The 25,054-nt window shown below is 44.5% G+C and overlaps 1 protein-coding gene across 1 annotated transcript in view; it reads right to left on the reverse strand.

Moving 5' to 3' along the window:
• Positions 1 to 25,054, reverse strand: part of ablim3 (actin binding LIM protein family, member 3) — a gene marked incomplete at both ends in the record, with an annotated part of 76,492 nt that overhangs the window by 1,285 nt on the left and 50,153 nt on the right. The window contains 15 exons of the mRNA XM_080746662.1: positions 686 to 766; positions 1,277 to 1,363; positions 2,288 to 2,343; positions 2,931 to 2,954; positions 5,964 to 6,117; positions 6,439 to 6,509; positions 9,104 to 9,232; positions 12,711 to 12,761; positions 13,876 to 13,971; positions 15,589 to 15,715; positions 16,638 to 16,667; positions 17,265 to 17,423; positions 19,940 to 20,011; positions 20,658 to 20,716; positions 20,875 to 20,962. Coding sequence (XP_080602788.1) covers positions 686 to 766; positions 1,277 to 1,363; positions 2,288 to 2,343; positions 2,931 to 2,954; positions 5,964 to 6,117; positions 6,439 to 6,509; positions 9,104 to 9,232; positions 12,711 to 12,761; positions 13,876 to 13,971; positions 15,589 to 15,715; positions 16,638 to 16,667; positions 17,265 to 17,423; positions 19,940 to 20,011; positions 20,658 to 20,716; positions 20,875 to 20,962 — 1,284 coding nt within the window. The remainder of the gene's footprint in view (positions 1 to 685; positions 767 to 1,276; positions 1,364 to 2,287; positions 2,344 to 2,930; positions 2,955 to 5,963; positions 6,118 to 6,438; positions 6,510 to 9,103; positions 9,233 to 12,710; positions 12,762 to 13,875; positions 13,972 to 15,588; positions 15,716 to 16,637; positions 16,668 to 17,264; positions 17,424 to 19,939; positions 20,012 to 20,657; positions 20,717 to 20,874; positions 20,963 to 25,054) is intronic.

The raw sequence follows: 25,054 nt of genomic DNA on the forward strand, positions 1-25,054 counted from the left end.
CAACCTGTAACAAAACTGAAATCCAACGGCAACTATGTTACAAAATAAAGCACCTATATCTATCTATTTCATGACACACATGGAAACCAACTGTATCAATTGTGCCTCTGACTCACCACTGGTTGCTTAATAACCACTGTCTCAACTGTTGAAGGGATTATGGCCTACTGTATCACTAACCTCCTTCAAAATTGGTCTAAAAACTCACCTAGAGACGGCTGCTACTCGAAACTTAAAGACTAAGCCCATACTCACCTCCCCTTTTCCACTGTAAATATCTGCTACATACACTATGTATATATATATATATATATATATATATATATACATACTTTTCTGCTTTGGTAATTGATGTTATCCTATGGATAGTACTGTGTTCTATCCGTCTGCCATTCAATGTTATGTGCGATACATAAAGTGGTTCCTGTGTAAATAAGCCGAAAAGCTTACTAGGATCTCCTTTTAGTTGACCTTGTACCAGTGATTTGTACTGTCATGAACTGTACTTTTTCCTATGCAAACTTCTAATAAATTCTTCAATCAATCAATCAATCAATCAATCAATCAATCAATCAATCAATCAATCAGTAAATGGAGGTAAATAATACATGGTAGAGCCATGTGGTACACATGTATTGCATCTGTATGTTTTCCCCACAATGTGAACAACAGCTCAATAACTGACCTCCAGTCTGGCTCTGTCTGCGTCTTTGGGCAGTCTATTCCGCCCTCTAGTGGTGACAATGAGCGCTTCATATGGGTAAATCTGCAAGTAAAGATGATTAAGGTGGCAGCTCTGCACAAAATGTCATTGCAAACAAAGTAATATTTCTAAATAATGAACATGTTTAAAGAACTACATTTTGTCTCCCAAAAATCTTACCGTGTATTCCGCTGGAGGGAGAGAGAGAGAGAGAGAGAGAGAGAGAGAGAGAGAGAGAGAGAAAGAAAGAGAGAGTATCATTACAATGTGGAAAACCTTTGAACCCTTTTATATGTCATTGTGGTACGATGGAGTCATGTGCTGAAAATAGTCGATCACATTGTGACACGTTGAGGGCTTGCAGATCAGCCTTTTCTGGCATATTAAGGCTTTTAGTTAAAAAAAATCGCACACAGACTAAAAGTGTAAAAGCCAGGGTTAAACAACATCAATAATAAAAAACAACCAGTGCGCTGCCAGGTTGCACGGCACATAAAGTATTTATTACTGATTCCATCAAGAAGCAATCAATAGCTTCACATGCAAGCTGGAAGTGTGTTTTATTGTTGGCACAAGGCTTTTAAAATAATTACCTCTGCTTCCCCAGTTCATCTCACTGCTACTGTCATACGGGTACTGGTAGCAGTCTGCACTCTGAGGCTGCATAGAAACACAGACACACAGAGATAGGCAGTGGTGTAAAAAGCTTAGGAATGGGACGATAATCGCTATTATCGTTTATCGTGATAAAAAACACTCACGATAATCGTATTGTGGAGATTTAATTTATTGTATTTTATTTAAGTAAAAGTATCAATATTGCAATGTAGAAATACTCTGTTACAAGTAAAACTCCGGAATAAAAAATTGGGTAAAACTACACAAAAACTTGAAATTGAACATTCTCCCATTTCAAGTTTTAAATGTATACAAATCTTTAGAAAATAACTGATCTACAAGCTCACAATGCGTTACGATGCGACAACGCACTGTGAGCTTGTAGATGGGCTATTTTCAATTGGCCGAAATGTATATATGTTTGACATAGTTAATGTAGCGTATGTTTTGTAATAATAATACAAATCTGCAAAGTAACTAAAGTTTTCAAATAATTGTACTTAGTAAAAAGTATTTGGATCCAAGATGTAGTGGAGTAGAAGAAAGGGTATTGGAAGTTGGAATTACTTAAGTACAGTACTTAAGTAAACATGCTTAGTTACTTTACATCACTGACTTCATGAGACACAGACTCAGGAATGAATGACACCCAGCTAGTCCTGACACATTAATAGGTCAAAACCCATATCCTCAAAGCCGTCATTGATTTTACACATTTACCAACATGAGAGTTTTACTAAAATTACCAATGGATAAATGTATACACATATACATGCATATTTCTCTTCTTACTTGTCAAGTGTATTAATATAGCTACAGATTATGACAATATGGGAGCCGAGACATAGATTATCATGAAACTGGCCAATCAGAGAGTGCAGTTCAAACTCTATGTTCTATGAGGTAGAGTCATGGCTCATTAGCCTGTAGGCTAAAAATATCCCAGCACTCCCATCTGTCTCTCACCCTCTGGATGCCGTTGCGTCCGTACCCAGGTAAGGAAGCCGACTTACACACGTAGTCTAGAAAAGATGTGAGCACAACAACAAAAGAACAGGCTCAATCATCTTACTTTTAGTAGGAAACACATCAGCACCTTGGTAAGCTCATCCATTACTTAATCAATCAAAACATCCTAAATGTATTTCTTGCAATCCAGAATGAAATATTATTCATGGCCAGAAGAGGGCGCTAGCAACTAGTCAATAGAACCCTGGTATTCTGATCAAGAAAATGACAAGGGTACCATTATTATTTTCATGTTTGTAGCTTATTTTGAGTATAACATAAACATATTTAGTGTCACAACGAAGATTAGCGTTTAATTCCATGCCAAGATCCGATAACAGCAACACAGTCCAGTCTCCTGGGAAAAACAACAAAATTTAATTGGATAAATTAGATTGAATTGTGGGCAGGGGTTCGTTCGATATGAACAACTTCCTGTACCTCACATACAGTAGTAATGCTTGTAGGTTGCTGTGTTGAATAAAAATGATTTCATTTCAACATTTACTTTTCTCAGTGTGGAAATAGACCCCACCTCCCAATCCACCAGCAACAACCTCAAGTTTTTATTAATTACTTACATGAAATTATATAAACTTACCACTTTCAGAACTGTACCGAGGAGCTGTGAACACAACAAAAATACAGTATAGTTTGTGTTTCATTGAACTACTTCCCATCTGCATTGAATTGATTTTGAATTTAATGTATTTAAGTGTCTGAAGACCATAATCACAAGGTATGAACATACAAATAGAACACAATGATGGCACACAACATCTCTAAAGTACAACACCTATCCCTTAAACAAAGGAAGGACATTCTTCAAAAAGGCACCTTGTTTACAATTAACCATTGGCTTTGGCTTATCTGATTGTAACGAAACCATTAACTTTGGCATAACTGGATGTAACAAAATAGATTTAAACATACATTGTCAGTTTAAATTGTACTTTGTCAAATACCTTTCTCTATCGCCTAATTACTTATGCTTCAATTCTTACATTCAAACATGCATGATGCTTCCATACGGTTGTTATTACAAAGGTTTCACATCTTTGGTTTCTATCCTTTATACCAGCCAATGACCTTGGGAACCCTAAAAAATACAAATAGCCTGTCTGTACTGACCTACACATACTTTTGGTTTTCATACAACAGAATCAGTTTAAGCTCTTGTTTAAGCTCTTGTTTAAATTCCACATAAATATTACATGATGTCATATAGGCTGCTTCTGAGCTCACCTTGCCACTTTTTTGCATGAACTGATCTTTCAACCTCTGTTCAACAGTTAGTTTCAAACAGTTGGATCTTAATGAGCCTGCAAGATCCAATAAGATCCAAGGCAACACATATATACACCCAAGGATGAGGTGTTATGCCCGGCCCGCTGTGGACTTACAAGCTCACATTGCAACACATTGGGCAGTCTCAGATCTGCCATTTTTGCCCAATAATTCTCTTTTCAACTCCTTCTCCTTCTCTTCCCAAATCATTGCAGGTTGCCATTTTAACTTTTATGCTGTACTTAAGAAATGAAAGATGTACTTTTTCCAAAACTTTACATGCGTACAACATAATTGGAGTAACTAAGTTGTCAAAAAGATAAGATATGATGCAGGTATACCAGAATCTCTACATTTGTAGAAGTGGGCAATCTCTATCCTGGGATCTGATCAGCATTTAACTAGTTAACAAACCAAATAGAAGAAGAGAGGCAGTCTGGGTAGTGGGTACCCATCATGCCCTGGGAGGAGCCCAACATCAAAGAAGCAATGAGGCAGAGCAAGACAAGATGAGAGGGGTGAGGGCTGCACACAGGCACCCACACACCCACACACCCACACACCCACACAAACACACAGGCACCCACCCACGCACGCACCCCACACAAACACAGCCCCACACATGCACACGCACACACACACACCACAGGCGGCGGAATGGAAAATTATGTGGGGGCATTAATAGTGGGCGTGGCCAGATGGCAATGTCACGAAGTTCACAGTCAGTTTTGGTTCAGCCCCGAAGAGGACCTCTCTGTGTTAAATTAACTGTAAGCACTTTAATGTGCTGTAAGATGACAATTGTAAGTAGCTCTGGAAAGACCAGATTGTAAATATAAATATTTCTATTTAAGGGAAATTCAAGCTTACACATAGGTCTAGTCTTTTTACCACTTAGAGTTTTATGTACAGCCTCCCTGTGTATTGAACTTTTCTCGCGGCTGTCCGTGATCGATGGGCATCTTCCAGTTGTCCACGCCATTGGTAATTATGTCTTCCTCTCATTTTGCTAAGTTGATCATGTTGGATGCAGGATACGGCAAAACCTGCTTTCTGTGCATGTTTATACTGCTGTTGTGTGTGACACATCATGTCAGGGCTCTGAGGGGTGTGCCAGACATAGAGTACGAACCACACAAAATCAATTCACTCTGTAAATATCCTGTAGGCTACCTTCGTGTTAATTCTTGCAGCCCGAGCCCTGAGGGCATCTGATCAAAGATGTGTGTGTTAGGCTAGCCAGTCTGCCTGCCTAGCTGCTAGTTGATCACGGCTTCAGAGCAGCTATACAAAACGCTCTGTGAGAGCAGGCAGTACGCAAGCAGTTTTCAGATTTTGCACACACAATGGGAAAGCAGGGTAATCGTGGGGGGACATTATATATCTAGAAACCCTCCTGCTGGCGCCTATGCCATGCACATGCACGCAAACACGCACGCACGCACGCACGCACGCACGCACGCACGCACGCACGCACGCACGCACGCACAGATAATACTGTTTTGTTCAGGAGTTCTCTCCTCCCATCTTTAATGAGAGGTAATACTATTCATAAATAAACTAGGTTGTGGGACGCCAGCTGTGGGAACAGGAGGGGGGTGTGAGTGACATCATGACGAACACGCCGGGGTTTGTTCCCAGAGTTTTTAAATCGCCTATATTTTCAGCGCGCCACCCAACGCCCAACCGAGCATAACTGAGATATGAGACATTATGAAGCTCCTGTTTCAATAACGCCTGATGCCTTCAGCAGCCTTGACCTGCTGACCCCTCCTCCTGCTCACTGCCCCTCCCCCTGACCCACGGACTGACTGACAGCACATATGGGATTGGAGCCTCATAAAAAATATACGCCTTGAAGTTGTGCCACGACAACATAACATATCACACAAATCCAAGTTTCAAATGCGTATGTTTTTCTGTTAAGTAAAGCCCTGCTTCATCATAGAAGACTGTTGCAATAAACTAGTGAAAATAGCAGATCTACAAGTACACAACGCCTCAGCTATTTTCACTATTTTCAAGGATTTTTGAAATTATAAATACAAAACAATTGATTTTGTACATACAAGGTTTCCACCCGACAACAACAAAGTGCACCAGAAGGGGAATAGAAACAACACCACCGTGTGTACATGGCGAACACATGCAATTGCACACACACACACACACACACACACACACACACACACACACACACACACACACACACACACACACACACACAGATGTATATGGATGGATAAACTCAGAAAGTGACTGATAGATACTGTAGATAGAGAGATATATAGCACGTGCATGAGAGAGAGAGAGAGAGAGAGAGAGAGAGAGAGAGGTGAATCCTTACATCCGTTAACAGTGTTGTTGTAGCCCGTCGTGTTGAGAGTTTCCTTGCTCCCGCTGCGAGAATTCCTCGCGCTGCCCCAGGGGTCGTTGTCATAGGAACCAGATCTGGCTTTCATCTCCTCCTTTAGGATCATCCTTCCGATGCCACTCCCGATCTGAGAGAGAGAGAGAGAGAGAGAGAGACAGACAGACAGAGAGAGAGACAGAGAGACAGAGAGAGAGACAGAGAGAGAAAGTAGAATGTGAGGGAGGGGGAGGTGAAAGTGACATCGGCAGAAACATTGAATTAATGTGCAAGAATTAACGCAGCAGGGGGAGAAACACAAAATACAGCTCAAAAGCAGGGAATGAAAAGAAATAAAATGAATGACACTGATGGGTCGTCAAAGCGGGAGAAAGCATATCATCTACGGGTCTGAGAAGCCGCGTGGTAAAGATGGTGGTGAAGGAGGAGTGCAGAATAATGAGCCTCGTACTCTTTGAAGGCTGTGACTCCAACTCTCTTCATCTCCTCCTGTGCTGAACCTCCGTCTCGGCACACGGTAGACTGAAATGGAAGTTAAAGAGAGCAGTGGCGTTAGTTCAGCGGCGTTAGTTCAGCAAAAGCTAAGGTATGGCTTCCATACCTTGCCATACTCAAGTGACGCCTCTGAGAAAAAGAGGGAGGGAGAGAGACAGACAGCTGAGACAGCTCAAAGATGTTTCAGCTCATCCATTATATACTGTATATTTTATTTGAATTTATCAAATGTTGTGAATTCATAATCTCGGCTATGCCGTCCTGCAATTCCTTCATAATAAATCAGGCCAAGACTGCTCATTGTCAGCATGACATCATCAACATGACATCAGAGATCCACAGGCCAGCCACGCCGTTATGTATTTATCTCATACAGAAATCACACCCAGTGTGAAGTCAGCGGTGCTATCTATGAGTTCATTTCATTAAGCGTCCCACGAAGCTTGGCCAATGTGGCCCTGGGCGACCCTTTTCTCGTGACAAACGGACAAAGCCACAAAAACAAATACATGTTGCTACATACTGTGTACTGGACTACACAAAAATGTGTTCCCGGCCTGAGGGGTAAAAGCACAAAAATGCGTTCCCGTCCATAATTAAGAGAGGACCGGCCAGAGAGCATGCGGACCACATTGTTACGCTCATGTCATTTTGACCATTTCAACATGCATTTGGGGAAAGTTAGTGAGCTTCTCCTCCAGGTGTGAAATGTATCTACTGTTTTGTTTTTAGTTTTTATGAGATGCATTGTACAGTTCTGTGTTTTTTGTTCCGTTTCTTATCATTTGAATGTTTTTTGCAGTTTGTCTGTTATATGTAAAGCACTTTGTGAGTTCCCCAGCTCAGTGGTCTTGTGGTTAGAGTGTCCGGCCTGAGACTGGGAGTTCGATCCCCTGCCGGGTCTTACAAAAAAAAAAAGAAAGGACCCAGTACCTCCCCGCTTGGCACTCAGCATCAAGGGTGACATACTAGCGTCATGTCCAGGGGGTGTACTTGTACATCACGTCACCTCACGCTACAGAAACAGGAGATAGGCTTCTGCCCTATGGGCTTACTACTTTGTGAGTTCTCTCTGTGAAAAGTGCTAGGCAAATAACATTTACTTACTTACTTACTTACTTACTTAGCATATACATAATTCCCAATTGCAGGTGTGAGGCCAGAATCTCTAGTAAAAGTCAAATTTTCTACACAAAGAAGCTTTTTTTAATTTCTAAATTAGAGTACACAATAATCTTTTACGCCTTTATTCTTCCAATTTAGTCATTATGCTGATAAATAATTCCTCCCCACACATTTCTGTGCTTCCAGTACTGCTGCACCCTACTGGCTCACCTGCCGGTGACCAACCCCCCACCGGCTGGACATGGTGTCTCCATCCAACTCTCCTCCTGTTCCAAACCCCCCGCTGACAGGTGCCACCCCACCCATAGGAGTATGTGCAGAACATTGTGTTCATATAGACACTCTGCCAAACCAGATGCACCGCAGTGGACTCAAACTGGTAGAAGCTGCACAGTACTTTTCCCCTGTGCCACCTGAGTGGCTCAAATAGAACCTTTTCAAGATTCATAACAGAATATTCTTTGAAGCGGTGAAAGCCGCTTCCAAGGAGTGGCTTTGTATGTCCCGTACATGTCCATATATGGTCATTCCAGTCCAGAATGAACAGGATTTGTCTGTCCTGTACATGTCCCGTGCATGCAGAATTGAGGATTGGTCAAGCTTCACATGACAATTTGGCCCTCCAGATAAAATCATTAATTAATTCAGAATTCATAAAAATATAGAACTAAAGCACATAGAAAGTATAGATCTAGAACACAGAATGTATAGATCTAGAACACAGATTTCATAGCTCTAGAACACATAGAATACAATTTCACCGCTTCACTTCGAAACGAGGTTTTATTTCTTTTATAAAGTACCATTTAAAGAAAAAAGGTGAATACAAAAAACTACATAATTATAATGCTTCCGTATAGAACCTTTTAAGGCCAAATATAATGTGACCTATAGAATATTTATTTCTGTTTCATACAGTGTAACTGTTAGCTAGGGAAGGTTAGCTGAATCTTTGACCAATCTGGGAAATAAAAGCTTACCAATAGCCAACTCCCTTGGGAAACTTTGTGGGAGCCAATCAAAGAGCCAATCAATGTTCAAAGAGCCAATCAAAGTTGGGGTCCCATTGACTTTGCTATACTATATTGACTTTACGGCCCCCACAAAACTATAGTTTAGTGATGAGTCATCACTTTTCACAGTTTTACGGGGCTGTTTTTTAGCCCAAGGAATGTTTTTTTTTTGCAAAACAAATGCTTGCAAGTTGCAATGGATTCAGAATCATGAAAAAAAAAAAACAGTTTGACCCCTCACATTCTACTTGAAGCACTTTATATAGTCAAGTCAACGGGACCCCAACTTTGATTGGCTCCCACAAAGTTAGTTAGTTGGTTTGGAACAAATTCAGAGGTGATCGTAGACACCTTTATGAACACATTTGTGAAGAAAGCTATTGGTAAGCATTTATTTCCCCAAATTGGTCAAAGTTTCGGCTAACTTTCCCTAACTATGTGGGTTCTGTGTATTTGAGAAAGGTGAAAGACATGGCTGTGTACCTTTGGGCGAGCTGCAGTAGTAGTCAGTCTCTGACTGGGCGTACGGCTCAGGGGAGTAGGTGGATAATCTGGAAGATCTCAGGATGTCCTCGCTGGTCCTGCTTTTTGTGGCTGGATCCACATGATAGTCTGGGGATGAGATGGGAGGCAGGTTACGAGAAAGGGTCAACATCGACCTCCACATCGACAGAACCATCCGAACTGCCGTTTTCCGTGATCTGTGCGGGTGCAGTGAACTGTAGTGGGCTGAGGGGAGGATAAAGGACGTTAATGATCATCGTGGAAGCAATGCGGCGAGAAAGAACAACCACAAATATATGGTTATTTTCCTCACCAGAGTCGGTCGGACAAAATCAATCAGTAAGTGTGCAGTAGCTACCCGTTAGAGACCGGGCCACACTGACTGACTAGTTTTATGAGTGGCATGAGGGGGCCACTTTGCACTGAAGAACAGTCGATGACAGTGACGTGCAGAGTAATGTCAGATACATCGCTCTCCAGACCGTTGAGTCATTAGCCACACCGAACCCAATCCAAGGTCCATTGAATTCCTATAAACATGATGCATGACACCGATGAACGACGTTCTCATTGCTGACTGCACAACAAGCCTCCACACGCACGAGCACACACGCACGCACCCACCCACGCACGCACGCACGCACGCACACACACACACACACACACACACACACACACACACACACACACACACACACACACACACACACACACACACACACACACACACACACACACACACACACACACACACACACACACACACTCTCACACACACACACACACACACACACACACACACACACACACACACACGTTCGGAGACTGAACCCGACGACCCATTGATACTTTTGCACTTCCTGAAAGAGTTTTCACACAGCCATAGATTAGCTGATGTATACATTTGATTATGGATAAGCCATGACAAATGAAGATTCACACATATATGTACATAAGGTACATGCATGGACATAACACTCGCTACAGTTATGGACAGACAGACACAGACACACGACAGTGAGACAGCGATAGGTGGGGAATACTTACAGAGTGGTAAGTTCACCGAGGGTAAGGTGGAGCAGAAGGTGTAGGGAATTGAATAAAAGTGATTGGATGCAATAAGGAAAGAGGTGAAAAGGAAAAGGGAAACATTATTGGCGCATAACACAGAGGAGGAGAGGAGTGTGTTAGTCTATGTGCTTTGCTACCCATAACACAAAGAGAACATACAGTATTGTTACACTTTATAGGGTGTGCCAAATGTAGTTCTAAGAGCGGCCATTTCTTGGTTAAACACAGCCTTACACAGGTGTTCTGATTAGACTATAGCATTAGTTCTATGCAATCAAACAATTGAAACACCTGTGTTTTTACCCAAGAAATGGCCGCTAAGGACTACAATGACGTAGGCGCTGGCACACACTATACATACAGGCCAAGACAAGAGACAGGGTTTATTTTTCTCATAATTTGGTTGTGTACAGGTAGCAAAAGTGTCAACTGAATAGTACAGTGGTTTTCAACCTTTTTCATATCAAGGACCATTATTTATTCAGCATCCACGGACAACCATTTGATGAGATTTACAATGTTTTGTTATCGTTGATATTGGTACTTGGTTCCATAGGAGAGATAAAACAGGCACAATCTTCTACATTCTAATTGTGTAGACTTCTTGTAAATTAAGTATTGCAGATGTTTAACAATAATGTTGCTCTTGATAGCGTAAAATCTAAACAAATGGACCTGTACAGGTCCATCTGGTTTCATTTTACACACACTCTCAGGAGTTAAAGATCTATCAGGGTCGATTTGGTTACCAACTCTCCTTTATCATTTAGCTGGGGACCACCTGGAATCCCCTCAGGGACCACTGGTGGTCCCCCCCGGACCACCGGTTGAAAACCACTGGAATAGTACATTACAGGCCATTGGTATGCAGATCAGCTCAGATCTTATCATGTCTCCATTGTTTGTTCATTTTTATATGAATCATCTTTAGCACTGAGGCAAGAGAGTGTAATTTCTTAATAGCCGCGTAAGTACCGAGAGGATCAATATGAGTGATGTGGACGCCTGCGGCTGAATGCCAATAACCTCATAACGCAGATGTTTAAAGACTTGCCATCTGGCTGGAGACCTGTTATCTGTGGTCAGACCTTTTTTCTTCTCACCAGTTCAAATCACATTCATTCATTTTCCGACCTCAACATCATTAAACTATGGTACGCACATGCAGAAGCATACATTCTTATTGCACTTTACTCAGCTTAAACTGTATACCTAGCTGCCATAATTAGCACGTAAAATATGAAATAGTAATAATAATACCACTTGTGCGACTGCGGTCTGCTTCCGGAGGCCAGTGATGTACCACTAACATTTATGTTCTATTGAAGGGTCATAATGTTTACAACACAGCTTAACATACTGTACAGTGACAAACACCGAGAGACACACACACGCACGCACGCATCTCACTCGCGGACGCACGCACGCACACACACGCACGCTCCAACACAAGCCCACACATGCAGGACTGTAGGTACAGTAAGATCCTCTCTTCCAATGAGTGCAAACGTCTTCTTTAAAAACCTTTACATATTACTGGATTTGGTGCTTCTAGTGAATAGCGATAATAAGGGATAGCAAATCTTTCATTATGCTAAAGGGACACTAGCTAGTTATCTATCTATCTACCTACAAGAAAATCCACCCATTAAAGAAATTTCCCTTCCTCCTCCTATCTTCCCTTTTTTTGCTAGCTCAGAATCTCCCCCGACTCTCCTAAAGCCTAATGTACATTGTACGATGGCGGTGCTTGCCAAAAACACCATTAATTAAACGTATTCCCTTAAAACTTTACAGTCTCTTCCTCCTATCGTCGTATCTGTGTGTCTGCCAGTGGCTGCTGCAGAGCCAAAAGGTACAGTGAGTACATATTGTGCAGAGACTTTCGCAGACTCCATGAGAAATCCATAACATGAAGTTTCTGACATAACTTTCTGTATATTAATGAGCGAGAGCATGGGAACTATACAGACACGTGTGCTCATGTGTGTGCACATGCATGCATGCACATGTGTGCACGTGTACATACACGGACGCACACACACAATCATATAGATTCTACTAGTTTGGATCTAAATGCACACATTCTTTGCATTTACCCAAACATTTATATTCTGTGTACGGTACATTTATGTTAATTTTACACTTTTCACCTGTCGCCTGCTCACACTTGGAGTCTGATGATAATTCTCTGTGGGTTTATATCTGTGTGCAATCTCTATGGTTCCAGTAAAAAATGATCTATTCATTTTGTCAATTTTTACACTATTTAGAATCAAACTGGCAGTACTCAACCATTGTTATTGTTTTTTGGTTTTATCAGTGAGAGCTTCATCTAGGCTGATAACTGCTCGCTGACGACTATACTTACTGTATATTTCTCACTACTTATCAACTACTCTACTCTAGGGGGGCCATCGGCAGGTCACCGTCAACATCTATCAAAAATACTGAAACACAGTACGACTACACTGACGAGGAACAGGCAGGCTAAGGCGGGGCTAACCCACTGTACCAGTTCTCTTATAGATGGGAGGCCTCCTGTAGATGTTGGGGTCCCCTGAGGCTGAGGAGAAATAGAGGAGATGGAGAGGTGAATAATGGAGGAGTTGAGGGGGGGGGGGGGGGGGGGAGTAAGGGTGGGGGTAAGGAGGAAGAGGAGGGAGGGACTGCTGTGAGGGGAAGAATAAAAGGGAAGGTAAAGAGAAAGTGTGAGGGTAAAGCCTGATTCACACTTAGTTGTGTGCCGGTGTCGTGCACCAAAAATAGCTTGTATAGGCTCTATGCACGGCAGCCATATTGGAAAGAAATAGAGGGTATGCGAATGCATAAAATGAATGGAAAAATCGAGTGGCAAAGTGAGTGGAAAAGTGAGTTTAATGTTGTTTAACATCGTTTAAGGCAATCAGATAGGACTTTTCTGTTTGGATGTATGGGCTGTCAAGACCAGAAAGTAGTTTTTTGCCACTCAGTAGACGTTCCCACATAACTTCCGGGTATGATGATGATGTCACACGCATACCCTCTATTGGGCCCCTTCATTACTTCCTTCACAGGTCTTAACAATTATACTAATGAAGGCTCTGTTCCATTCTGGTCAAAAACTGTCAGAGTGCTGATATTGTACATGTTGGCTCACTGGAAACACTCTGCTACACCAGCGGATCTCAAAGTGTCCTTGAGGGGGTTCCAAATGGCCCCTTATGGGGGTCTGTAACTCTGAGAGAATGCAAATGGAACCAAATAGACCTGTACGGTTCCATTTGGTTCCGTTTATCCGAGTTATGGTGGTCCTTGAAATCAAAAGGTTCGAGAACCACTGTGCTAGACTAAATGGAACAGAGCCTTCATTAGAACCTAAAGGCCCATTCCCAAAAGTATTTGTCTCTGTATCTTACCATCCACTTGAATGGAGAAAGAGATTTTTTTATCTGGAGAAAGAGATTTTTTTATCTGTTATCTGGCCCAGTGGGAATGGGCCTTATTGGTTATGCAACAGCGACACGGTGTGCAACCAAGTATAAATCAAGCATTAGAATGCTAGAGAAGTCATGCATGGGAAATCAAGAGTAAATATTTCCACCCCTCCCAAAATAACATCAACAACTCTAATGCTTTGACCTCATGGTCGATGACTGGTAATCTATGGGCTCAGGAGGATGAAGGCTGAAGGGTCCTACCTGGCACATGAAAGTGTTTGGGGGGCTGGTATGTGGTCGGGGTACTCGGTCGCCCCTCTTGGCCGTAATACGGTGAGCTCCTGCCACTCTCAGAGCCTGCAGCCAGCCCCAGCCAATCACAGCAAAAGAAAAGATGAGCATGAAGGAGAGCCCGGTTACAAGTCCCACCCACTCATGTGAAAAGAACTCAACAGCAAGGTTTACCCCCAAATTAGGCAGTGAAACTATAAAAAGACTATTCCACTTGTGTAATGACAGAAAGCATCGTGTCATAAATGGTAAATAGTACATTGTCAGTACACATGTGTAACAGTTGAGTGAAATGGCGGCCAAGAGGCAATATAGAAGCATAATGACAGCCAAAGAGGACAAACTGGAGTGACTTGCTTTTCTACTGGAAACCAGTAAAAACCACGCTAAGATTAAGCTTGGTAATGAACTACTAATAGGGTACATCTGTTATTACCGCTGAAATGACATTGCCACTATGGTTGTTATATAAATCAATGGTCATTAAGGGAAGTGGAAGGATGTGAACGAGAGTTGGATTTGTGTAACCTTTATGTCTAAAGCTGGTTGCACACTGCTGCGTTTTTCGTTGCGAAATGCGTTTTTCAGGGCAAGGAGAGAGAGAGAGATAGAGAGCAAGGGACCGAGTGGTGCGCGAAACGGGCGGCAGTGTGCAAGCGTGACTGACATAACGTGAGGTTGATTTTTTTATTCACGCGCTCCGAAATTGACCCCGATATTCGGCACGAAAAACGCAACCAGCTTTACTCTGGGTTTGAGAGACCAAATTTCTACCGCTCTTTCCAACATGGACTCAGGGGAGCTATCGCACGTATGAGCTTCAGACTACCTCCTATACCCGACACCAGCCTCTACATTCTCCAATGGAAGAGAAGCGAGATGCCTCCAACCACTGCAGATAACATTTTATTCATTAAAATGCCTTTTTGGATTGCAGAGTTAACAGCGATACGGAATACCAACAAGCAGTTATGTTAGTAATTCAGTGAGGTCATTGCACATCTGTATGGTGATTAGTATCACAACACACCTCTGCACTGACAGGAGATTTCATTAACGCCTCCCTGTATGGAACTGAGAGAAAACCTTACACCGTGGCGTTATGGGCTGAGTGGGTCAGATTACTGCCCTCAAACTAGAGCAGGGGTCTTCAACAGGGGGTCCAGGACCAGGACCCCTAGGGGGTCCTCAGAGTTACTGCAGGGGGTCCTCCAAATCTTTGTGACTGTTTTTCCCCTTTTTTATATTAACCACTTGAACCCTAGCGTCCATATTTTGAGGACTTTAGCCAAAAATAGCTCTATAAGCTCACAACGCCTCGTGCTGCGAGGCGTTGTGAGCTTGTAGATCGGCTATTTTCGGCAGAGGTTTGGTGTAGAGGGGGGAAAAGAGCAGACTAAGTACAGATTGAAATGTCAAGTTTATTAAGTATTGACGGTTCAAGTGGTTAAATATCAGAAAACACAAATTGACATGAATCCAAAATACACTAATGATTGTGCTGTCAAACGATGAAACTATATGGAATCTATGAAAAGGTTGTGGGGGTCCATGCTTCGTCTATATATATCAACTAAGGGGTCCTTGGCCCGAAAACGTTGAAGACCCCTGAACTAGAGGCCATAGAGTGATTGGTTGATTTGATCTGATGTCCAGAGAGAGGCCCAGAACTGAGGGACTCACCAGGGTAACCAAAGTGCTGCGGGGAGCGAGGCATGATTGGGGACATGCCGTGGCGGCTGTACGTGGGCGAGTCGATGTAACCCGGGCTGGAGCAGCGTCTCTGCTTCATGTCCAGGCTGTCATAGTCCTGCAGAGACAAAGACAACAGTGCAAGTCCATCATAGTCCTACAGACATAAATGTCAACAGGTGCATGTCCTACAGAGATAGAGACAACAGGCACCTGTCCCTCATAGACCTACATGGACAAACCCAACAGGTACTAGTATACATATCCAGCGTTGGGAAAGTTTCAAGTTCAAGTTCAAAACTTCTAACCATCATTTTTTTATACTTTTGGCTATTGAAATGCAGGTATTTTTTAGACGTTGCTGCAAGCTATTATTTGAATTATTGACACAGCCCATATAGAACCACACACAGCAATTATTTCAACCAATTTAACATTGAGGTGCCCACAATATGTGCCCAGTCTTCCTGCACACTTATAGGCAGAAGTTTCTAACCGTTGCGCACATCCTGCATGTTTCAGCGTTGGTTAAAATAGGTGATCTACAGATCAGCTATTTTCGGCATGCAACACACGTCATACGACGAAGTATAGTCAGGCTTTACTTGGGAGATGTAACGAGGAGGTGATTGACACACAGCTGCAGACAGCACCGCTCACATATCAACGGTCAGGAGGTCTGCGTGTCTGCAGCTGGGTGTTATTGGAGCATGTGAATGCAAAGAAAGACGAGAGGACAGACGACCGCGGACCGCTGCACGAACGGGCCGACGAGCGCCGTTCTCGGACATCAGAATGTACGTGTTCGACAGTAACGTTCATCAAGCTGAAACAAAGAACGTTCAGTTCACGTTCGCCCAATATATGAACGTATTCATTCATTGAACGTGTTCGGGCACAACACTATATCTGTCATAGACATACAGAGATGCAAAGTATGTTGATAGAAAAAGATGTATGTTGATAGAAAAAAAACTCCAATGATCTGTTGGCTGGTCTGAACCTGTCATGGAATGCAGGCAAGATGCAGAGACACTCACCTGAGAGTAGGCAGAGAGCGTCCCGAGTGACTATGAAAAACAACAGAAAGAAAAGAGTCATCATTCAAGGCCTCCTGGTAAGGAAACTCAAAGTCTCATATCCCGTATCGACAGGAGAATAAAACAGACATGGGTGAAAACAACAGGCAGCAAAAACAGTGATTGCACATGACAATATCTGAACTATAAAATTGTTTTACACACACAAAACACTCAATGTGTCAAAACAAATGCTTGCAATGGATTCAGGATAATGAAAAACTCCTAGTTTGACCCATCACAAGCTACTTAAGGCAGGATCTAAAATGTTCAATTTGGTTGCGGGTACCCCAACTTTCAGCAGCTGTCACAGGTTCCCCTAGGGGAGTTGAATTTATTTTATTTTATAGTGTTTTTTGTAATACCCCCTGACTACTGGCACTCTGTGCACAACAAACAAAACTCACAAACAAAAACACGGTTTCACCCAAGTCTGTTTGAAGACACAAACTGTAACGGATGAACTGTATGCACAAAATGGCAAACACATTTTCACACATCGAGCAAAAGGACGACCCCCTTCCTCAAATGAAGGCTGTCAAGTTGGGATGCGAGAGAGTTGTGTCAGCGGTGGTGTGTCAGTGGTACCTCCCCATAGCAGAAGGTGTCTAGCCTGTCATCGGAGCTGTATCTGTGGTAGGGCTCATATGAGGCGAGGAGGTCAGGCTGCGGGACCTCGTAAATGGCCTTAACCCTGGGAAGGGCTGCTAGGTCCTTATAACCTAGGACCTCATTCTCCACTCTGGCCTGGAGAGAGGACACGCACGCCCACACACACAAACACAAATACATCCACCAAACACACAGACAACAGGAGCAACAACACCACCCAACATCAGACAACACAGACAATGCACAGTAAGCCACTTACAATGGAATCCGTACACCCCACCCCATCCCGCTGATGACAACAGGTGGATCATGCAGCAGCGAGAGGCAGCCAAGGGCCGAAACAGCTGATCAAGCACACACACACACACACACACATACACACACACACACACACACACACAGGTGCACGCACACGCACGCGCGCACACGCACGCGCGCACACACACACACACACACACACACACACACACACACACACACACACACACACACACACACACACACACACACACACACACACACACACACACACACACACACACCACACACACACACACACACAAACACACACACACACACACACACACACACACACACACACACACACACACACACACACACACGTGCGCACACATATCACATACATGCTTGCCCACAGTACACGTGTACTCTGCAGAATCTGACAACGGTGTTAGTTGCTGACCTTCAGCAGCGGAAGCGAGAGAGAGAGAGAGAGAGAGAGAGAGAGAGAGAGAGAGAGAGAGAGAGAGAGAGAGAGAGAGAGAGAGAGAGAGAGACTACAGACAGCACGGGTGCTTACGCTGCGGTTTCCCCTCATCCATCACCTTAAAACAGAAAGGTCATTGATTATGAAGTGAGAGAGAAGAGGAGACTGCCTGCTAGTTGGACAGTTTAGTCAGACAGGCGTTGCTAACACCGGGAAAAAAACAGTTGGCTGGCGCTGCCACTTCCTAAAGGTCCTGCAGCGCACAGCGTGGCTCACTACACCCCATGAAGCAGGCCTGTGTGTCCCAGCTGGCTCCTCTGTGTCTGTTAGTGTCCCTAGCTGTCCTCCATGACCATCAAATTAATCACCTCAGCCCTATTTACAGGTACTTCTTTTTGCACGGTGACGAGAGGAAATAGACAATAGTCTACAGTGGGTCTTTGACCTTCTTCACGTCAGTGTCCATTGTTTATCCGGCATTTGAGCCGTGGACCACCATTCAATGAGATTTTGCCTCTCAGAGCCAAAACTTTAAAAATGTTGGATAGGATTGTGTCCACAATTCCATAGCCTGATTTCAGACTCAGCTCACGCTTTAGTCTGAATAGTGCCCTATTCTGAAAGATTTCTGGGGGAGGGACTTTTGTGCGAGCTTGCACGCGCGCGGTGTGTGTTTTGTGTGTGTCTCTGTCTGTGCCAGTGACTGCTTCCACACAGAACTGCGACCAGAAACATGTAATCAACATTAACAGCTTGGTGAAATCAGCGCACCCGTGCGTGTGTGTGTGCCTGCCTGGTGGTGTGTGAACTTCGTTTGAATCGTTTCAACTGCTGCGTGGATTGGATATTCGTTAAACCCACCCCCCCCCCCCCCGCGCTCATTGGAGGAGACGCAATTTTTGATTGGGAACGGCCGATTCATGTACTCAGCTCCAGACCAGAGAAACAGTCCACTCTGAGAGTGGGCAGGGTCTATGGGCTGGAAGCAGGCCAACAATTCCATGCTGTTTTGATGTGTTACTATAGGACTAAAAGGCAAACGTTGATCAAAATAACAATTCTTCTACACTCTCAAGAGTTAAAGATCTATAAGGGTCCATTGATAACTAACTAAATGTTAAACATTGTTTTCTCACTCAACAGTGTCAATTTAAAGGTGATACACCATGAAAATTCACTTTTCCTATTTTAAAACATTTTTTTGTGGGTCCCACTAGCACCTTCTATCCTCACAAAGTCCCATTTCAGACCATTGTGTCTTTCTCTGGTCCCCAGTTAAAACATGATTATTTTGGGGGTCCGGCCTGAAAAGGTTGAGAACCACTGATGTAAAAGGCTGCACAGTTGGATTACCCCGAATGGTTACCCTGCAGGCAAATCAAGACACTAAAGGGGAACGAACCTTTGCGTTAGAAAGTGATGCCATAGGCTTCTGTCCAAGCGTCCATATGTGATGAGTTGGGAATGAGAACAGCCTTCTGGGGCACATAGGCAGACAGACAGGCAGACAGACAGGCAGGCAGGCAGGCAGGCAGGCGGACAGATAGACAGACAGACAGACGGACAGACAGACAGACAGACAGACAGGCACACACACACGCACGCACGCACGCACGCACGCACGCACGCACGCACGCACGCACGCACACGCACACGCACACGCACACGCACACGCACACGCACACACACACACACACGCACACACACACACACACACACACACACACACACACACACACACACACTCACACACACACGCTCACACACAGGGAACTAGCAGCCTGTGTCTTTGCTGTGTGAGCAGTGTATCTAGGGTGTGTCACTACCGTGGCGTTAAAGCTCCGTGGTGGTTCTGGGGGGTGGGGGGTGGGGGGGAGGGCTGGTGGGGGTCAAAAAGCTACTCAGAGATTGATCCTATACTTACACATATAACCCTGCTGGGGGAGCCAATGGAGGAGCCCGGAGGAGAGATGGAGGCCTCTGATAGTCGTCTGTGCTGTGAGACAGACACCAGAGAGAGAGAGAGAGGGGGGAGAGAGAGAGAGAGAGAGAGATAGAGAGAGAGAGAGAGAGAGAGAGAGAGAGAGAGAGAGAGAGAGAGAGAGATGACATTGACAGTTTGACACTTGGTTTTGGCCATCATGGTTTCTATTGTGTTTAGTTCAGGGGTCTTCAACAGGGGGTCCGGGACTCCTAGGGGGTCCTCAGAGTTACTACAGGGGGGGCCGCAAAATCTTTGTGTGATAGGATCATGTTTTTTTTTACATTAACCATTTGAGCATCCCTAGTACTATCCATATTCTGAGTGGAACATTAGCCAAAAATAGCAGATCTACAAGCTGCGAGGCGTTGTAAGCTTGTAGATCGGCTATTTTTGGCAGAGGTTTGTAGAGGGAAAAGAAGAGCAGACTAAGTAGTTGGCGGTTCAAGTGGTGAAATGTCTGAAAATACACATTACTCCAACACGATGCTGTCAAACAAGTCTAAGCTGTCTAAGATTGAACATTTTTAATCTGCAACACAATGTTATACAATATGTAGTGGGGGTCCCTGCTTCATCTCTCTCTCAGCTAAGGGGTCCTTGGCCTGAAAACGTTGAAGACCCCTGGTTTATCAGTTTATCATTTGATCGTCGTTCTTACCCTCAGTCTCCTCTCTGCCCTCGCTGCCTGTTTACAGAGTGGATGCCACACCTCATTCCCTGAGAGAGAGAGAGAGAGAGAGAGAGAGAGAGAGAGAGAGAGAGAGAGAGAGAGAGAGAGAGAGAGAGGGGAAGGGTGGAAAGATTCATATTGTACTACTGTATATGTTCCCATAATGCGTATTAACGGCTGTAGTTTGTGCATGTTGTGTGTGTACCTGTCAGATACATCTCCTCTCCTTCTTTGAACATCAGATTGCAGCGTGCACATCGTGCACAGGTGGGATGGTAGTGCTTCCCTCCAGCCTAGTAGAGAGGAGAGGAGAGGAGAGGAGAGGAGAGGAGAGGAGAGGAGAGGAGAGGAGAGGAGTGTGCGTGAACATAAATGAATAATAAACAGCTTCACCGTGTTGTGACCTACAAGTCACCAACACCTTGCGCAGGCCACTGCCTCCATATGTCAACACAGGGTTCTGTCCCTGTAACCGCATGTTAGCAGGTTAGCATGCCTCCCATGTTAAGCACACACACACACCACTGCATACCAGAACTAGAGCAACCATCCCTGTAGGTCATTACATAGCGCTAAGGAACGGCCGCGTGTGTGTGGTATGTTGTGTGTAAGGCGCGTGCACATGAGTCTGTACATGTGTGAAAGACAAAGTGAGAGAGGAGTGGAACGGGGGGAGAGATAGGAATCATGAGCAAATACACAGAGACCAAGTTGGCCAGTGCACTGGAGCAAGAATGAAGGACATGAGACTGGGATCCACGTCCTTGCACACAGCAGATAACCCTGGGAATCAAACCCAACACACGCACGCACGCACGCACGCACGCACGCACGCACACACACACACACACACACACACACACACACACACACACACACACACACACACACACACACACACACACACACACACACACACACACACACACACACATACACACACACACACACACACACACACACACACACACACACACACACGAAACACACAGCATTTAGGCCTACAGAAATAACTATATCCCACTCTCTTTTGCTCTCTGTCTCTGCATTCTGACTACAGGCAGCGATCAAGCGTGGCCATGATGACAGTACACTGGAGTGGTTGTGGCTCAGAAGGTAGAGGGGCTGTCCAGTGAACCGGAAGGTTTTCCTCCTGGCTTAAATGTCCTTGAGCAAGACACTCTTGTAGAGCAGGTTGGTGCCATGCATGGTATCCTCCGCCGTCAGTGCGTGACTGTATGGAAGAAGGATTTTGGTGCTCGTACCTGGATGAGTGAGTGACAAATAAACCCCCTTTGATTATCTTGATGATGGCGAGGGCCACTATATTTCCACCTTCACTCCAGAGGGCCACATTGCATATTGCTACGTCCTATTTTGTCATTCTAGTATCTCATACAAAAGAAGCAAAGAAATTGCAGATCTACAAGCTCAAAACGCATCGCGCTGCGATGCGTTTTGAGCTTGTAGATCGGCTATTTTGTGCTTGCAGTTGCCCATGCATGGTATAGTGTAATTTACCAAATATATGTGTGTGTTGGCAATTAGAGGGACCAACAGTTTCCGAGAAGTGAAAAGCCACAAAAAAACTAGCCACAAAAATATCTGAATGTGTTAGCATGCCGGTCTGAGGAGAACGCACACATTCTCTGTGTGTTCGGAGGATTGTATGCATCGATCGGCTTCCCTGACTGGTCGACCCAAACCGTCAGCTTCACTGATTGGCGGAGTGTCGCATCACATTTGTGCCAGTATAAGTCCCTGATTGGCCAACCTGTATTGTGGCATGTGTATGATGCCACAATGAATGACTGAAATAAACTAAACTAAACTAAACTAAACTAAACCTGACCCGTTGGCCTTACTGGTTGGCCGACCTTTTTGTAACGCTTGTGCTGCACAGCCAATGTAAGTGACCGCCAATGCACTGGAACAGGGAGTACTGTATGACAGGGCTCTTCATTCTGAGGACCCTCAGAATGACTACAGGGGGCCTGCCAAATCTGTGTGCGATTGGAACCTTAGCATCCCTATTCAGCAGAGAACTTTAGCCAAAAATAGCAGACCTACATCTCTATCTTGTAGATCGGCTATTTTCAGCAAAGAGGGTTTGTGTAGGAGGGAAAAAAGAGTTTAAAGTGGTTAATTGTCTGAAAATACACATTAACATGAATACACCATGATAGTGCTGTCAAACAAGTCTATGAAACTATCTATGAAATCTATGTAAAAGTTTAATCAGCAAAACTATTTTATAGTGGGGGTCCCTGCTTTATCTCTCTGTCCTTGGATGAAAAACATTGAAGACTGTGATAGAAGAGTGCCAGTAATGTTGGGATGGATGAGGAGGAGGAAGGAATCTGTTTCAAAATCAAAGTAAAAGTGGAAGAGAACAGGATGTACAGTATGGGACGTACAGTAGGAGAGAGGTCAGCATGACATGTATGATGACCATGTACTTTGTACAGTATTCCTCGATTCCATGGTTCACGGCATGCATGGCCCAGAGTCTAGCTGGAATAATGCAGGGAGTGAGGAGGCCGATTCTTCACCCTGTACGTTCAGATCGATTGGTCAACCCACTGAGGAGAAAAGCTTATGGGTCCATTTGATTCCACTTGTCATCTGAGTTAAACGAACGGCGAGGATTTTGCCGTGCATGTCAGCTCTCTCCGCAGGGCTGATGGATCCATCCAGGCCTGGCGGTACCGCACTGGGCTGTCACATGGTTGTCGCCCCCCCCTGCCTTCACTGACGTGTCATTAGAGGCTCCTATTTATAGACGCCCTGCTGACACCAGACCTGTGTCAAGGAGACCGAGCCTACAGAGACCTCCACGTCTTTTACCTGAAGACATGCCAGGGCGTGGTCCATCACTGCACGTGTGTGTGTGTGTGTGTGTGTGTGTGTGTGTGTGTGTGTGTGTGTGTGTGTGTGTGTGTGTGTGTGTGTGTGTGTGTGTGTGGTCGGCGTAGGCCAGTGTTTCTCAAACTTTTAAATTTCAAGGTCTCACCTTAACTGACAGTGTACAAATGCAACCAAATGAACCCTGATGGGTTCATTTGGTTCCATTTGTACACTGTCAGAGTTACAGACTTGTAAGGGTCAATTTAGACCCCGTTATAAAGGTCCCTCGAATCCACTTTGAGAACCACTGGTGTAGGCAAACATGCAAGGAACCAACATGCTCATCATAAGCAGGTATGGATCCAGTGCTTTGCCCAAGGGCACTTTGACATGAAGCAAGGAGGAGCCTGGAACCCGGGACCGCTCAGCGTCCTGACTCGAGCCACTGCCCCCCCACACGAGTGCGTTTGCATATTATCTGTACGTATGTTATTGAATGCCACATGCATCGATAGCTTCCTGTTAGCATCCCAGTGTTTTCCGGCTATACAACACTGATACCTTCATTTGATCTCCTGCAAATTGGACGTCTTTAAAACAAAGACGCTGATATGCCATCGACGAAACACAATCGCATCCGTAAACATACAACGTGAGATTATTCTATACAATCTACATTGGCGCTCTCTCTCTCCCTCCCTCCCTCTCTCTGCATCTCAGGTGACGGTGAAAGGACAACGGACACCGGAAGCCGTGTTCGTTTTCGGTCTCATGTTTTCCCAGCAGCGACTCTGCTCTCAGATCAGCTGAACGTCTGCCGTTACCGTTTCTACGGAGAGCTTCTCTCTCTCTCTCTCTCTCTCTCTCTATCTCTCTCTCTGTCTCTGTCTCTCTCTCTCTCCGGTGGCATTAATGGGAGACTTTATTTACTGCAGGACTGACACAGGAAGACAGGATGGAGGAGGAGAGGAAGAAATTAAGGAAACGAGAGGAAGGAACTTGCCGGTGCGTCTCTCTTTTTGACCGCCTGTCTCTCTTACTCTCCCCTTTTCGTGCAACGGAAGGAAAGAAAAAATGCAGGGGAGCAGAAAAGGTCATCTCTCTCTCTCTCTCTGTCTTACTTTTTCTAGCTTCCCTCCATCGTATCTTCTCATTAAAGTAACAACCTCAGACTGTGGAGGCTGGACTGAAGCCTGAACCCTATTCAGACACCAGACAACAGTAGAGCTCTGTGCAGCTGCAAAGGAAGGAACTGGCCTAATGACACACACACACACACACACACACACACACACACACACACACACACACACACACACACACACACACACACACACACACACACACACACACACACACACACACACACACACACACACACACACACACACACAAATCATCACCGAAATCACCACTGCAAAATAGCAGTTTAAATTGAATAGAATCACAATACTACAGTGATTATGAGTGGTGGCAGTGGCCCGCCCCCTCCCGTCATGCTGGGTGGCACTCAGGTGAACTCTGTGCAGTCCTGCAAG

The sequence above is a fragment of the Nannobrachium achirus genome, assembly GCF_963921795.1.
Source record: "Nannobrachium achirus genome assembly, chromosome: 17".
Classification (NCBI taxonomy): Eukaryota; Metazoa; Chordata; class Actinopteri; order Myctophiformes; family Myctophidae; genus Nannobrachium; species Nannobrachium achirus.